This window comes from Anopheles marshallii, chromosome 3 (assembly GCF_943734725.1).
Source record: "Anopheles marshallii chromosome 3, idAnoMarsDA_429_01, whole genome shotgun sequence".
Classification (NCBI taxonomy): domain Eukaryota; kingdom Metazoa; phylum Arthropoda; class Insecta; order Diptera; family Culicidae; genus Anopheles; species Anopheles marshallii.
Genome location: NC_071327.1, coordinates 76272820 through 76289561, shown reverse-complemented (window position 1 = coordinate 76289561; position 16742 = coordinate 76272820). Strand labels below are relative to the sequence as shown.

General features: G+C 40.9%; 3 protein-coding genes across 3 annotated transcripts; 2 read left to right on the top strand and 1 right to left on the bottom strand.

The window, feature by feature from the left end:
* Positions 1–375: 375 nt before the first annotated feature.
* On the top strand, positions 376–1400 carry LOC128712064 (uracil phosphoribosyltransferase homolog). Its single transcript, XM_053806958.1, has 4 exons — positions 376–512; positions 715–907; positions 976–1143; positions 1218–1400. Exons 1-4 carry the CDS (start codon positions 376–378, stop codon positions 1398–1400), a joined length of 681 nt encoding a protein of 226 aa, XP_053662933.1.
* Positions 1401–2149: 749 nt separating this feature from the next.
* Positions 2150–4147, bottom strand: LOC128714526 (pescadillo homolog). The gene is made up of 2 exons (XM_053809401.1): positions 4127–4147; positions 2150–4009 (listed from the first exon to the last, which is right to left on the bottom strand). The coding sequence occupies exons 1-2, from the start codon at positions 4145–4147 to the stop codon at positions 2150–2152; spliced, it is 1881 nt and encodes a 626-aa protein (XP_053665376.1).
* A 4199-nt stretch (positions 4148–8346) lies between these two features.
* On the top strand, positions 8347–9821 carry LOC128711053 (1-acyl-sn-glycerol-3-phosphate acyltransferase gamma-like). The gene is made up of 4 exons (XM_053805920.1): positions 8347–8530; positions 8640–9172; positions 9245–9602; positions 9682–9821. Exons 1-4 carry the CDS (start codon positions 8347–8349, stop codon positions 9819–9821), a joined length of 1215 nt encoding a protein of 404 aa, XP_053661895.1.
* The last annotated feature ends 6921 nt before the right edge of the window (positions 9822–16742 follow it).

The window sequence follows — 16742 nt, the reverse complement described above, 5'->3', positions numbered from 1 at the left end:
CGTAAAACTACGTGCATGCCGATTTAGCGGCAAACGTTGGTTACGGTTTCACCGATCGTTCCATCTCACGGTGAAGGACAGCACGCGTGTCTGTCTGGCCCGGCTCGACCTACATTGACGCAAAACGCTACACGACCCGATGTCCGATGTTTTGCGGTAGATTGTGAGTGGGCAAGAGAAACAAAGAAGACGAAAGTAATATCATTTCCACCGAAAACCTTGTCATCTCCGTGGGGGAAAGTGCCATAGCAGAATTATTTAGAGAATCAATTAGAGCAAATTATCATCGATAGCAAACGTGAACTCCTCGTGTTAAAGCACATAAAAATTGCCATCCCAACTAGCGGGGATTCCCACTCGCACAACTAAGCAACAATGTGCAGCGCAAACGAAAACAACGGTGCCACCTCGCCGTCGGTGCTTTCGGAAAATCCGAGCGACTACGGTAGTAACTTAAAAATATTGGACTGCAACGACCAAATCAAAGAACTACAGACGATCATTCGGGACAAGTAAGTAACCGCGCGTGACACACGATCGAAAAACATGATCACCGACGTGATCACGATACAAACACACGTACGCTTTTATAACACCACCACCACGCGCGCATACGCACATGAATGCATTTCGCGTGCGGATGTGAACGTGATTCAACAAGCTCATTTTCCAACTTTCCAACTTCCGCCTATGCGGAATGGATTTTAATTTTAGAAACACCACGCGGAGTGACTTCAAATTTTATGCCGACCGGCTGATTAGGCTGGTGATCGAGGAAAGTCTGAACCAGCTGCCATACTCCGACTGTTCCGTTATCACACCGACCGGTGCCATCTACGATGGGTTGCGGTATCGCTCGGGAAACTGTGGCGTTTCCATTATCCGATCCGGTGAAGCGATGGAGCAGGTTGTTTATCAGACGACGGAGGTTTTTGCACATGATTTTCATACGCACTTTCCCCTCGTTTCACCCAGGGTTTACGTGATTGCTGCCGATCGATACGAATCGGTAAAATTCTGGTCGAATCAGATGCCGAAACACATGTGGCAAAGGTGGTGTACGCACGGTTTCCAGACGATATCGCCCGACGGCAGGTACTGCTAATGTATCCAATAATGGCCACAGGAAACACCGTCATACAGGTGAGTGACGCTAAGTGACGCTAAGCAGCGGGATCAATAGTCAAACATTCCACACCTCTCTTTATCGCGCACAGGCGGTCAGCGTATTGAAGGATCACGGCGTCAAAGAGAGTTCGATCATCTTGTCGAATCTATTCTGCACCCCAGTGGCTGCCCGAATGGTGGTGACCGCTTTTCCCGACCTCAAGATACTAACGTCTGAACTGCATCCGGTCGCACCGAACCATTTCGGACAGAAGTATTTCGGCACGGACTGAGAGCCATCGTTTGTGTTCCACAGCAAGCGTTTACAATCCTTCTCGGTTTGGCCAACAGTCTTTTGTGGCGTGTTTCCCAACGCACGAACACTTTTTTCGTTCAGCTAGTGAATGGGTGTAGCAAGGATGGCCCGAAACATGTATCAAACGATGTGCCGCAACGCAACGAGGGTGTACTTAGTTCTTAAAATCCGGCCGCATACATATTCAAATACTTAATGGGAGGTAATCTAGATGTGCTTACCTGTGTTTGATCCAATCGTTCGCTGGAGACTGGTATCAGAGTGCTTCATCAGAGCATAAGAGTAGGAACGGTCGTAGGCTGCTTTGTTAATGGGTCTCCAGCCATGGCACGGTTGCGCTATACACAACAGTACTGCTGTAGTAGTGCTAAGCTTTAAGAGTAAAGGAATTAAAAAAACAAGAAAAGTGAATTCACTGTCCCGATACTAATCCTTAACGTTCCCCCGGGGGTTAGGAAGAAATACGTTAGTACTGTAATAAGGTATATAAAATTGTTCATAATATACATACTTTTTAAAGTAGAAAATCGTTGATTTCTTGCATGGTCGATGCTCGATCTCCTTTCGAAACGGTAAAATTGTATTTTTCGGATGTTAAAGGCGTATTCTGATTCTGTTTCTAACTTCCTTCGTTATTTTTAAGAATAGAATTGTTTATTATTTTCCCAGGAACAGGAAAACCTCAGGATGCTTAATTGTATATATATTTTTAAGGGCGATTCGAACTTAGGAAAGAATTTTCTTCCGCTGCTTTTTCTGCTTTTCCAGCTGTTCGGTCTTCTTTTGCTTCTCAATGCGGGCGCGTTTCGCGGCTAATATGTTCGCTTCCTTGGTGAACTTTTTCTCGCGCTCCATCATCTTGGAGTACAGTTTGCGGTGTCTCGATTTAACCATTCGTGCCCGCAGCGCTTCCTCGTTTTTGCTCAGCGCCTTTTCGTGCTCAGGCTCCTTGTACACTTTGCCTGGTTTTACACTCATACCTTCCGGTATTTTCGTTTGCTGATTCACCTTTGCCGGGCGTTGCTCACCTTCTGCGTTCTTCTCTCTGCCGTTTCCTTTTTGCTTTTCCTTCTCCTGACTCTCCCCCGTGTCATTCGTGTCGGCTTCATCTTTACCACTGTTCAATTCATCCGTTCGCTCATCGTTGTATGCTTTCATCAGTGCATACTCTTGCTGCTGTTGTTCCTCTTCCGGATCTAACACTTCTTCATCGTCCGAAATTTGCTCCTGTTCCATATTTACTTCCGCCGCTGCAAACACTTCATTATCTTCCTCATTCTGCTCGCCCTTGCGCATTGCCATTTCCTCTGGTGGTACGTAACGTGCATTGCTGTTGGTAAACGGCGACAGATGTGGTGGCAGCACGGCACCGATGAAATATTTATTCGTTGGTAGCAAACGTCGCTGGTTTACGCTATCAAACACCCACTGCGGTTGAATGTAATCACGCGAAATGTGCTGCTTGTCCATGCTCGGCCGATCAACGATCTGGTGTGTAATTGTTTCATCGTTCTCGTCGAACGTTGCGCCCACGAACATGGTCTTGTCCCACGACACCTTACCACCGAAGCAACGAATTATAAACACCAACGGTTCACGGGGCACCTCACGATTCAGATAGAACTTAAGCCCCTTAAACAATGATTTCAGTTTGTTTACACTCTGCGCTTCCTGACGGATCTGGCTTACGTGCGGCAAGTCCTCATCGTTACCCGTCCATTCGAGCAATTCAGCCTCCTCCGTATCACCATTACCACCGTCAGAGCGCAACAAATCAACGTTCAGCGCTGCAATGCGCTCCGAAACGAACTTCTGCTCATTTTCCATCGTGTCCTCCGAATCGAGCGAATGTGAAAACTGGGGCGGATAAACTAAATTTATCGAATGGTACAACCGATAGTTGATGAATCCGGCCATCACGGTGAAAAAGTCACCGAACGATTTCATAATGCTCAGATCGACCAGTTCGCCGCGGTGTGGCGAGTACGGGAAGTAGTGCGGCACGATCCACGTCACTGTTTCGCCCTTAATTTCCGCCTGAAAATAATACCCCTTGATCGAAATGAACACTTTCCGCAAGGCCTGGGCGGCAATGATATAGTGCATAAACTCTACCGTCAACCGGCGGCTCATGCGCGTCAATTCGCGGGTAATAATTTTCGTTGCCGGAAATGTGCTAAACGTAAACAGCAGCGTCATGCAATCGTCCAACTCTTTAATTGCGTCGATGAACGTCGGGTAGCGTTCTTTCACGATGTGATCTAGTTTCAGCTGCGGATAGTTATGCAGCCGTATGTCACGCAGGTTCATGTTCTGTTTGGCGGCCGCATGCTTGATGCGCCGGTTGAAGATCTTTCGATCGCGCAGCGTCCACACGATCGGTTCGTGCAGCAGGAAGGTTATGTCCTTCTTGTGATACAGGATCTTCATCTCGTGCGAACCATGCTGTGCACGGGCACGGTGCTTCGGTTCACGCGGATAGACACCCTTCAGGATGCACAACTGGCGGAAATCTTTGATGTTCAGTTGTAGCTTGTTCATAGCGGCCTTGCGCGTGTAGTACATGGCCCCCTCGCCAGATTTGAACTGCAGAGAGTGGGTAAATAGAGGGGCAAAACCAAGAGATGAAAATCATTTATTTACATTCCATGTGCATGTGCTAACCCACACCTAACCTCAATTTGCACGTTCGGTTCAACATACCTTGTGATTTCGCTTTACCATCTCGATGAATTAACTCAAACACGCACAGCTACGGGTATAAAAGTGCTACAGCACACCGAGAATGTAAAACTTCAAGAAAACTACCGATTTTACCGTGAAAATCACACTTTTCACGCGACCTGCACAAATTTCCGTACCGCAACAGGCGTGCGAAGACGAAAGAAAAGGTTTGTTATGACTTTTCTTGCACAGCAAAAACGTGCTTTGTTCGAATTTCGAGAATCTCCACCAAACGTCATCCAACTTTGACTTGCACAGTGGGATAGTTTTTTAGTTTGCAAACAATTATCGCTCCATTGTTACCGCTTGAGGCATGATTTGATATGTTTCAATTATAGCGAATTTCAAGGTTTTCTACTTTTTGAATGTCATCATCGCACTTAATATAAAAATGAAAAAAAAAAAAACTAATTTTGGTGTAAAAAATAACTGACGAAGTTAAAAACATTACCAAGACCACGCACTCATCGCGCAATTGACAGCACTAACCAATACGAACACACCTAGCGGAATCAGTAAACAGTTAGCGAAACAGAGTAGAGGACAAAACATCACCCGTAAGTTTATCAACTGTGCTAAAGAATATTAAACCAGATGACCGTCAGCTGATGGTTCTTTTAGGCAGGGCACAGGCAGTTTGATTAGGCAGGGCAGAAAGCTCGAAACAGTCGCGTATGTAACATCTTTACCGGTGTGAATCTGCCCATCGGAGTAGGAATAAGAAGAAGACGTTTGCTCCCTTTTGTTCTCATTGCAACACCGTGTGCAAGGGAGCACTGATTCCCGTCTGCCGTCATCACTTTTTTGGGTGAAATCGCATTGAAAGCAGATAGTGAGTGGTTCCTATTTCGCCAACAGTTGGCAAAGCTGTGCCGTAAAACTTGTTCGTGCGCTATCGATTCCGCAGCTAGACAGAATCACGTTCTTACGCTTGTTGCGTAGTTTACAGTGGAAGGGCGGTAGTCCTTCATATGCTAGCGGCTTCGCTAACTTCCGGACAGAACAGTGTCAACAGGCGGAACACTTTGGAACAGGTAAATCTGCCTACAGCAGAAATGGGATGCTAGATTAATAAACTCAGTACAATCCAGTAACTGAGTACGGGTTTCGACATTTTGTTCTACCGTCCATCGCATACTGTTGCCGAAATGTACAAGCAGGAAATAGAACGGAACCAACAGCACCATTCCAGTGATTTCCCGTTTCATTTCCCAAAGCAAGAGAAAGCCATGGACAAGCAAAATAGTGGTAGAGCGGTTCGATGTGGGTTTTTTTTTTATCTTGCCCCTATCATTTATTCGTTTGGAAATGTTGCATGCACATGTGTATGCTTCGGTTTAGACCACCTCATGTGCAGGCCATAACTTCCGGTCCAGCACGTACGATAAATGTGCAATTATAAATTCCATTCAAGTTCAAATGTTTAATCAACCCGATGCACTTTGAACACCAGTTGCTAGGGAAACCGCACAAAAACAGGCCTGCTGGATTGTATTTAAGGAACGCTTTTGGTTTCGTTATTTTTCACAAACACGCTATTTTTCACGAAACCCGTTCGCCGTACGATGGCCATTAAAATCAGCTTATTTGTTTTCATTTTCCCGCTCCACTGAATGTTGCATGGCAAGGAAAAAGGTTGCACTTGTTGCAGATTTACGCCACACGATCAGCAAACTGAAGTGTGGATGCGGTGCCAATAGTAGCAGGGGCGTTACGTCACCAATGGACTTCGCACGAGTTTCGAGTTCTTTCTCGGGTGAGCGAAGCACTGCGCCCTGTTACGCAGTATTTAATACACGAAAGGGACATTGCAGCGTAGCTAGCAGCGTCACAGTAGCTTTTAGGGGTAATTTGCACGTACGCATGTTTGCAAGGGAAAGGCCTTAATGATTGAAAGCAAAACCGCACTAGAAAAAGAGACGTCTTCCTGTTGCCTGTTGATGCACCCATATTGTTGTGCCCAAGCAACATCGATTTACCGGCAACGAATCAGCAACAGATTTGTTTATGTCGGCTTTTCGCTGATAGTGCCAACCCAGCAGCTCCCAATAACTACTGACAGGCGGACACATCACACGCGGATAAAGGCATCATAAAACGTCTAGCGTGCTAAGATTCGTTCATTTTCAGGCTTTTTTTGCCCTGGTTCGATTGATTGATGGTGGTGGTTTTGATTGATTTATCAGTACGCATGCACAGGTTGTCTGTTTACACCGTTTCTATCGCCTCCTTGTTTGCGATAACGCAAAAGAATAACCTATTTGTCGGGAGATTCTTGTTAGATGGTTGATGGATTTGAATATGAAAGCTTGGACGAAAAGAAAACTTGCGATAAAAAAAATCTGGGTGACGAATGGTCTTTCGATGCCATCCCTTTATGTTCTTTGTATTAATCGGTTAGCATCGATAACATCGCACAGTTAATATCATCGATCCCCACCCCGTCGAGCTCTAGCAAATAGGGTGCAAAGTCCCCGGGTAGATTACGACCCATGTCGCGTGCGGTGATTGTACCTCACCTGGCAGCCATTATCTGACCCTCGGGGAAGTATGGGGTTAAATAGCGAGTGATGAATCCAATTTTATTTCTATTCCAATTTACCTGAAATCATAATATGTATTTTTTACCTTGAAATGAAAGTTTAATCTAAATCTTTTTATTTTTTTAGCTTTTACTCACCGGAACACGACCAGCAAGGTATTGCTCTCATAACCTACTACCATCAATCAAATTGATTTGTAGTGTAACTAATTGCATTTGTTCTGTTTCAAACGGTTGCTATGGTTCGGTGGTGTTAATCCATTTTTTTCATAAAAGTATTTCATTCCGGCTGAGCGCACACCACCAGGAACCGGGAATAAGTTTTGATTATAGTGATATATAATTGAACTTAATCATCATCATCCTATCTGGCTCTCCTTTTTCAACTCCAACTCTAAGTGAATATTATTATTTCACAAAAATAATCTATTCCACTGCAAATAAGCTTGTACAAGCGATATTTTTTTATATTTTGTTCCCATTATTAAGCTTTGCCGCCAAATTCTGCATTCCGTAATCATACCCAACACTTTTAAATATCTACCTTTGTATTCCCACCAGAATTAGTTCGCAGTGGGCCCAGAAAGACAGCCGTCAAATTCCAAAATTGATCCTTATCATGCTACATTCTTTTTTTGGAAGGTAACGTCTTGACCTGTCTGGACCTTGCGGCGTCGCGCATTGCAAATCCGATTTGTACGTACAAATCATGGGGGAAAAACAAAAGTGATATCATAAATTTATCAAATGGGACGCTCATTCCTTTGTTCGCGATTTGGGCGCAAAGTAAGAAAGTTAGTTTCCGAACCGGGCATTTAATCAACATGTAGCTGGGCACGGATTAGTTGTATGAACAGACAGGTCTACGCTAAGGTAGTGGCATTCCCCCCAAAACGAAATGGATTAGTATGGGCCCTTTCTTATCAACTAGGCCTTCGGTTATGTTCGGAGGTATAAAACAGTTGATGTTTACGCTGTGTTTGAAAGGCAATCAGCAGTTTCAGCGTCCCCTTTGGGGGCATCGTGATAAGCGGTTCGGTCGATGGATGGTTAGTGTGGTAGGTTCGTCAGCACCCAGTACTTGCAGAACTCATGGGTCGTTATTTTTTATTACCGTAAACGAGTGCATTTTACCATCAATAATTAGTGTTATTTAAACAATTTAGTAACTAACTCATTTTTTTCGTTTATCTTTTTAGGTGTTAATAAAAATCACTTCCACGCAGAAAATCGTCTCCGTAATGCAGGTGTAAAAGAGATCTTGCCACATTCACGTAAAAACGTCGCTCTCGGCGCCCAATGTACTACCAGCGAACAGTAAATAGATCAGCGCATCTAGTTTGGCGTAACTTATGATGGTTTAACCGATACCACTATAGTCCCACAGCCGTAGTGTTTCACCGTGCGCACAGTAGTTGCCGTTCATTTCGGTTAACCTTTTCTCAAGCTTTTGTTTTTCCTTCTTTTGTACGGCAAGCACGCATAAGGCTTATTTGCCAATAGAGAAAAGGTTTTGGGTGCCATATCTCGCTAGAGCGTAGGCTAGTAAGAACGAGTAAGCTATCCGCTTCCCCTGGTAGTAGGGAGGCCAGCAGTGAAAGAAGTAGAGTTCAACACTTAAAGACATAAAAAGACGGTATCGGTTCATTTGGGCACAATGGCAGGTTTTTTGTCGGTGCTCAAGCAATCGACGCTTGTACACCTTTGCTTTGCTATTTCGTTTTTCACCTCCGGTTTAATCATCAACACCGTACAATGCGTGCTGTACCTTGGATTGAAACCATTCAATAAGCATCTTTACCGAACGATCGGATACTATCTCTGTTATTCGTTTTACTCTCGTAAGTTCCCACATCCTCACTAAGGCAGAAACATCGCTCAATAATCGAGCAACTGCATTGAGAGACGAGTGCAAAAATTCATTACGATACTTTTTTGATGTCATTCCAGAGCTCGTCTTTCTGGCCGATTGGTGGTCGGACACGAAGCTGAACATTTACATTAGCGATGAGGATATGAAGTACTGTGGTACGGAGCATGTGTTGCTACTGATGAACCACACGTACGAGATCGATTGGCTGCTCGGGTGGATGCTGTGCGAGAAGGTGCGCGTGCTGGGTAACTGTAAGGCGTACGCCAAGAAAGTCATCCAGTACATCCCGACCATCGGGTGGGCGTGGAAGTTTGCAGAGTTTGTATTTCTCGAACGTTCGTTCGAGAAGGATCGTGAAACCATCGGTCAGCAGATTAACGAAATCTTGGACTACCCCGATCCGGTGTGGCTGCTTTTGAACGCTGAAGGTACACGGTTCACCGAGCAGAAACACGAAGCGTCGGTAAAATTCGCCCAGGAAAAGGGTATGGTTCCGCTGAAGCATCATTTAATTCCACGCACTAAAGGTTTTACGGCTAGTTTGCCCTACTTGCGCAAAAAATGCCCCGCTGTGTTGGACATTCAGTTGGCTATCAGCAAGGATTCGAAGGTAGGCATAAGAGGGCGAAGAAGGTATATTGTCGTAGAGTACTTAACACAACCACCTGGCCTTTTTCCGCAGGTAAAACCAACCATTTTCAACATTTTGAACGGTAAACAAATCGAGGCGCACTTGTGCGTACGACGTTTTCCCACCGCCACGCTGCCAGAGCGCGAAGAAGATGCTGCGGTTTGGTTGCAGGATCTGTTTTGCGATAAGGATCGCATGCAGGATAGTTTCCACCGTAGTGGTAATTTCTTTACCCATTCTGGTATTGCCGAGCGTCCAAAGTTACAGCTGCACCGCCGACCAACGACACTTGTCAATACCGCCTTCTGGGTTGTGGCCACACTCACACCAATGCTGTACTATCTGATGAAACTGCTGTTCAGTGGCGAGATTCTTTACTTTTCCATCGGTGCTGGAATTATCTTTGCCTGTAAGAGCAGACAAAAGCTAAATGATTGATTTTCTTATGCTAATGTATCATTTTTTGTTTCCTTGTTGTCCGTTTTCAGTCTACATGCTGATGGTGAAAGCGATCGGTATGTCAAAGATAAGCAAAGCATCATCGTACGGTGCGGAAAAGCTGAAGAATGGTCAGAGTGCCAGCCACGAACCATCGGCCCCATCGGTAGAATCATCGAAGAATAAGTAAACCCGGTATCGGAGGAATCGATATTGTTGGTGTGGAACCGGTAGCTCATTAAAGCGTAGCTGGAAAAGATGTTTACACCACCCGCAGACACTATTTACACCCCACCCTTATTGCCCGATATGCTGTTTGTGATGGTCTGTCCCCTTTCTCAGTAGCGCAAGTTTGGCCCTTATTTGAAGGGGGATCGTGAGACACATCAGGAAGGTTAGAGAAGGTACGTACCGTGTGTGATGAGCGAAGCAGGGAAAAGTCTTTTGTACATGCATAGATGCGATATATATACAAATGATGGTATACACCGATGATAAACCTGTGCTTGTTAAGAAAACTTGAGCACAAGCGCACGTTCGGCATTTTGCAGTAGTAGGAAAGGACACCTTTATAGTGTGCCAAAACATCCATCATCAAAGTGGAATTATTAAAAAAGCAAAACAAAAAAAAACAAGGAATGGACCATTTTGAGCCACGAGCAGCTATAAGAAGGAAAGGATATATAAGCTATTTTATAACAGTTTATTTATTGGGTCCAAGATCCAGACAAAAAAAAAACAAAAGAATGTAGCAACGCAGAAACTACCTACCTAAACAATACGCAACAAAACAAATAAAACCAAGATTAAAAAATAAGGTACATTTTGAGATGAATGTGGTTTTAGTAACAAACAAAACATTAAACAGGCGAACGCTAAGGCCGGGATAGGATTATATGTTGCGTAGCAAACGACAAACAGAGCATTAAAATCACATCATGGTTTAGAGTTTAACAGTAGATTTTGTATTACGGGAACTTGTTTTTGAAGTCTCTTCTTTATCTTAGCTTTGTGTTTGAACTGCTTGAACTATTTTGTTTATCGTTTCATTTCATTATTATCCATGTTTCCTTTACAAAGAGGATTTTTACAGTAAGGAAATTTAGTTGAAATGAATTTACATTTAATTTACAGTACATAAAGAGTCCGGTGGGGAAAAGTGGTGGTCACTATGCTCAAATACGGTTTAAACCATCCGTGATGCATCCAGACGTACATCCGTTTATTCAAGTTGCGTATGAATCCTTTTTTTTATCTTTTTTGAAATCCGTATTCGTAGATTTGATTATAGAATTACATTTATAAGCATTCTTCCTTCAACCAGGAACACGATTTGATATTGATACTTCCTTTTTCGATTTGAACTCCTTTTTATATACATACAGTAAAGTTTTGTTAGTCCCCATTTACAAACGTGTTTCGCTTTCTGTAAAAAACGAAAGACTTAAACAGCATAATAAATAACACACACACACAGACGTAAAAGGCCAATTTGTTACGAATAACATAGGCAGTGAACACTTGCAGGCCAAATTTTAGCGTGAAGCGATAGGGATATTTTTTGCAACTTACAGCACAAAAAGGCGAAGGCGTTACGTTGTTTTAATCTTAATTACTTCCAAGAGCTAACTATTTGATACGAAACAAGGTGGTGAGATGTGTTGCAGGAGCGCTTCCTTATCAATTGTCGTTGTCATTGTTACATCTTACTAACAAACAATCGATGTTGTTTTTCCTCCTCCTAACGATCATCTCCTTCTTATTCGCACATGGGTTCGAAACAACAATGGAGATTGTGTCTGTTTTCTTTGTTAAATTTGTAGTATCCTTTAAGAAATAATGTAAACAAGCAAATAATTTTCGTTTTTGGGTTTTGTTTAACCCTTTTCGTTTGACTACTCACGTTTGTTTTGCGCAAAGTTTGTGCACAAAATGTATTTTGAACAATAAATACAACCAACTTGGCGATCTTCAGAAAGAGAGTTACCTGGAATGTATGAGTTTATGTAAAGAAAGATATGTGTAGAAGCGTGCAGAACAGTCTTTTGATGTTCGGGAAGTCTCGGGGAAACTTAGCCACACGGAAACACGGATGTAGTGACGATCAATACTCCATCATGACGCTTGTGAACTCAAGGATCATCTATAATAACCAGGCTAACTTCATTAAAAAGACACCGGACTACTTGATTTCAGCGCCTGGAAACGATAATAATTCATCTTAAACAAGGTCAGCTTTCGTTAATGTAAAATTTAAATAAGTTATCCAAATGTTTCTCAATACTCAATCTATTTTTTTTTCCTTTACTATCATCTTTTTTGTTCTTTAATTTTGTTTATTGGCTTTAGTTCTTCCCGCGTTGCGTATGTGTTTGTGAGTGTTCTTACATGTTCTTTACACGGCCAATACGTCACGTCGCGCAACGTTGAAGAAAGAAAACAATTTATCAACTTTCATTAGCTTCAAATGCCGTCCGTGTTATGGTAGCTATCGGTTGATTTTCTCCTTGTACGCTAGATTGTATTGTATATGTATGTTTGTTTCATTGTGTCATTTACAGAACTTTGGGTTCGTTCCTCTTGTTTCTAGGATTTTGCGTTGGCATGTTTGCTTTTTTGTCTGTGTTAATTTCGTTTCGTTTCTCCATCCTCTTTTGCATGTCCAAATAGTCATATTTCATGATTAATGTAATCAAAAGTTTGTCTCTCAAACGTTACATATTTTATTTTAAATTTCCTTTCTTGCACCGCATTCTTGCGCTCCTTTATGCTTTTCACATTTTTGAGTTGTTGTTCTTGTTTTGTTTTTTCATTGAAAATGTCATTTTATGCTGTTTTGTTTGTTATTAGTTTAGGTGTTTACAGTAATGTTTAATAACCTTCCAATTGCCCATATTAGTTGTTGTGTTTATACTTTGTTCTCTCTCGTTTCTTTTCTCCTCTTGCCCATCCGTAAACCGTGCAAAATACACTTCCGCATTGGAAGTGGATAGATGTACAAAATATCACGAAAACCGATATTTTGTTCCGACTGATCGAGGCAAGTAAACGGTAAAAACAGTAGCTATTTGTCCTAATTAGTGTTTGTTTTTTGTTATCGTATTTATCATGCCATCCAAAATGCCGCCAACATGGACCATCGTTTGGCTTTCACCATTGCAATACTAAACCCCTAAATATCCTCTAATTGTGCTACTATATATGCTATGTTAGACAAATTTGTTAACGTTGATTTTTCTGCCTTGACCACGGTTTTGCTGTCCGTCTAGGGTCGTAGTTTGACTACCACCACACGACAATTGTTTACACTTTCAATAAAACCATCGTACGAGGAAAATTAGTTGTTTAAACAATTTAAGAGCAACGCAACATTCAAAGTGCACTTAAACTTCTTGTAACGTTGTGTAGAAAGAAAGGTAGTGGTTAGTGTTATTTTGTATCATTATTCATTTGGTTGAAGTTTGTAGAGTTCATGTTCAGTGTGTTTAGCTGTGATTGGTTCTCGCAATACTAGCGATCGTTTAGCTATGTTTTATTTAATTGTAACAGTATTTAACGGTACAGTTTTCCTTTCGTTTAGTTTTGATTGTTTTCTACTTACAGCGATATCCGAACGAAAAATAGTTGTTTACAGTCATTAATCCTTTAACTTAATTCATGGCATTTTTCTATAAATGTTTTTCAAACGGTACTTTTACCATATTTTGACACTTTAAATTCGATTACCATCGTCCGATGATATGAAAATAACGAGAATAGCCGGTAAACTGTACATTTATTGCCAGTTTAACTCGGGATACCAACTGTTCTGCATTTGGTGGGATCAACCTGAAGTTTTGTATTGCGAGCTGATAATATTAGTTCAGTAAACTTTTTTTATGGAATTGAAGTATAGATTTGCAGAAAGCAATACAAGGTACAAGAATAAACACAGCAAAATTATAGCATTTATAAGCAAAGTGCCACGTATTAAGTTTAAGGCCCAATCGCTTAAAACGCTCCTATTCTTTGATATTGTTTGCAATAGAATAAAACGTTATATATTTAATATAAACGTAATAAACAAGTATTTTTTGTACAACCTAATTCATAAACACGTGAAACAAAGTGCAAACACAGCACAATACCTAAATGCTGTTTTTTTTTTAAGTCACGCTAGTGCTTTGCTAATTAAAAAATCATTCGCGTTAGATCAAAACTCTAACTCACGCCCGTTCTCTAGCAAATAATTTGTTACAATCGGTTTTTTTTGCTATCGTGCTTTTGCTCGTGTTCGTCCCGTCCCGTTCAGCATGCCTAATCAGCAATAAATTACAATAATCTTTCAGTAAAAGTACTCAAATATGACACGCATTTTTAAAACAAATGCTTCCCTCATCACTTGTTTGTTTTGTTGTTTGTTGTCACAATTGTTTTCGCTTTCGGTTGGTTTTCTGCACTTTCATGTTCATAATGTATCTGCGACAACAGTTTCGCCCTTTTAATTCATCTGTTCCGTGCTTGATAAGTTTAAATTCCGTGGACTTAAGCCGCTCGTTGACGGGATAACAGATACCAACAGGTGGACAAAACATTTCATCTAAACTAACGTCTACTACCGCCATTTGTCGATCGGACAAACGAAACGATCGTTTTAAATCATCTAAATCATCATGCAACAATCTACTCGACGTACCGCTTCCCTTATAGCAATTCAGTTTAGCAAACAAAGTTTAGCACACTGTTTTATCTCATGTTGTAAAGTTCATTTTCTCCTTTATTCCTCTAGCGATCCTTTCGTTTGTTCATTTCCATATTGAAACTCATTCTTGTTATACAGTGAGAGATTATTTCCTCTTTCCTTCAATGCTCGTCCTCATCTTCTGTTCTGTAACATTTTTCCCCATTTGTTGGACAATTGTTTTACGCATCGGTTTAAAATCTGTAGCATTTAAACTGGAATGTGTACCTTGTTTTTTTTTATACGTACGTCAATCGCTGCTTAGCATTTAGTTTCAAAAATTGTACCAAAAAACATCTATATTTTTCTTGGCTATGCTGTTATGTTAAGTTTCATGTTTATTTTGCATTGTTTGTTTCTCTTCATTTTACTAAACGATACATTAAACAATGCCGTTTTTTATGTTTGTTGCGCAACATGCATACGTTTGGATATCGGTTGCTAATTTGTATGTTTTACACTTCTAGCTAACGCAACACTTTATTTTGTCGGTAGCGATAAGATGATGGTGAAGTTTCGTAAGTTAGAGTGGAAGTTTAATAATAAAAAAACTAAGAAGTGTAAAACTAAACCGCAAACACGCTAACACGAGTTAACAAAGTTAACTATTTTTTGTTTTTTTTGTTCTATAAGGAAAACGTTTTATGTAGAATCTAAATATACAGCACAAGTTGGCAGAGTTGCGCGAGAAGTAGAAAAGTATAAATTGGAAAATACGCTTGCTTTGTTGCACGTCTCGTTCTTGCTTATTTCTAAGTACGCAGCATGTCATTCGTTCAACGTTAATGAAGTTATTTATTAAATGGCTTTTTTGTAGTTGTGTTGCATTACTTTAGAGAAATGTTGTCAAACAGTTCTAATCAGGTTTTAGTTCTGAAGTTGTTTAGGTTAGCATATGAAAAAACATGGAAAACCATGGCGATTAGAGGCGTTACAAGTTTATCGCTTATTACACAAATAATGCTCTGCCCGCACGGGAGCATTGATTGATTTTCGATCCGCCCGGCGGAAGCTTCCGCTGGGCAACTGTTACTGTGTTCACTTCTTCCGTTGACCACTACTTCGCTTCACGCTAAATATATTCAGTTTTTTTATTGTAAATGTTTAAGCTTAAAAATGTAAATATGATAAATATTGATTTAGTGTTTTGTTTGCTGCTTCTGGTTAGTTAGTATATCTGTTTTTTTTGTTTTGTAACTCATGTTGTTCTTTTTTTTACCTTTTAATGTTAGCATCGGTGCGTTAGTTTGTTGTTTAGTGTTATTAATATGTTTTGCATCTTTCTTTTGCTCGAGTTTTTGTTTTGTCTGTTACACTTTGCAATACAGCATTCATTTAGTTTCTGTTTTAATATGTCTCCTTTTTTGTTACTTATACACACTTTTTCATTTACTTGCAAATTGGACCGGGCTGACGGTACTAATCTTTACTAACTTGCTTTTTTTTGTTGTTGTTTCGGTTACTACTTGTTACACCTGCTCTTCCTCCTGCTCGTTTACTTGTATTTTCCATCCTTTTCCCACTATAGAACTATATTGCATTACATGTTACGGTGTTACATCCATATCTAACGTTCTCTTGTATACAAAATAGCCGGAGAAACTGTAAAAATGTTAACTAATGTTTATTTTCTTCCATTATCCTTTTTTTGCGAAGGAGAGGGGGGGGGGGGGAGAGTTCCTTCCTTTTTAGGTTTTCTGTACCACGGTAATATGGCGCGTGGCATTATGATAAAGTTTTTTTTTCTGTGTGTTTCTTTTTTTTTATTGTTGTAGGATTTCTTCAAGTTTTTTCATATCTTCATATCTTTGTATCGACACATCGCATCGTGCGGCAGATCGATTTCGTTACGAAATCATTTCACTGTTTCGTGACCATTGATCATTTCCAGTTCCACACTTCCAAACAATGTAAGTAATGTCTATTGCTACTTGAGTTACCATTGAGGTGGACTTAATCGTTAGTATTAGTATTATGTTTCTATGCTTATATTATTCTGATACAGTATGCAACGTGTGTTGTGCATTGTCTATTCCTATTTCTTTCTTCTTTACTTCTCATCTGAGTTTTATGCGTACTATACGTCCATTAGACGGAAATTTTACATATCTCCATGTTATCGCCACCATTGTGAACGTATCTTGAATGCTCGCATAGCAATGCGAGTATGGTAGTGCAGTTTATGGTAGTTGTTAATTACACCATGTTGTAGGATTTCAGATTCTGAATAAATTTTGGTTCACTGGAGCTGGTTGCATAACAGCACGCTAGGTCTTGTCCCGATGGTTTTCATGGTTGATAATAGTTGGATTTAAGGTTGGTTTATATTTCATTGTTTTGCTTTCCTTTTTCTTTTTAAATTACCTTCATTTCTGTTTGTCATTACTAGTA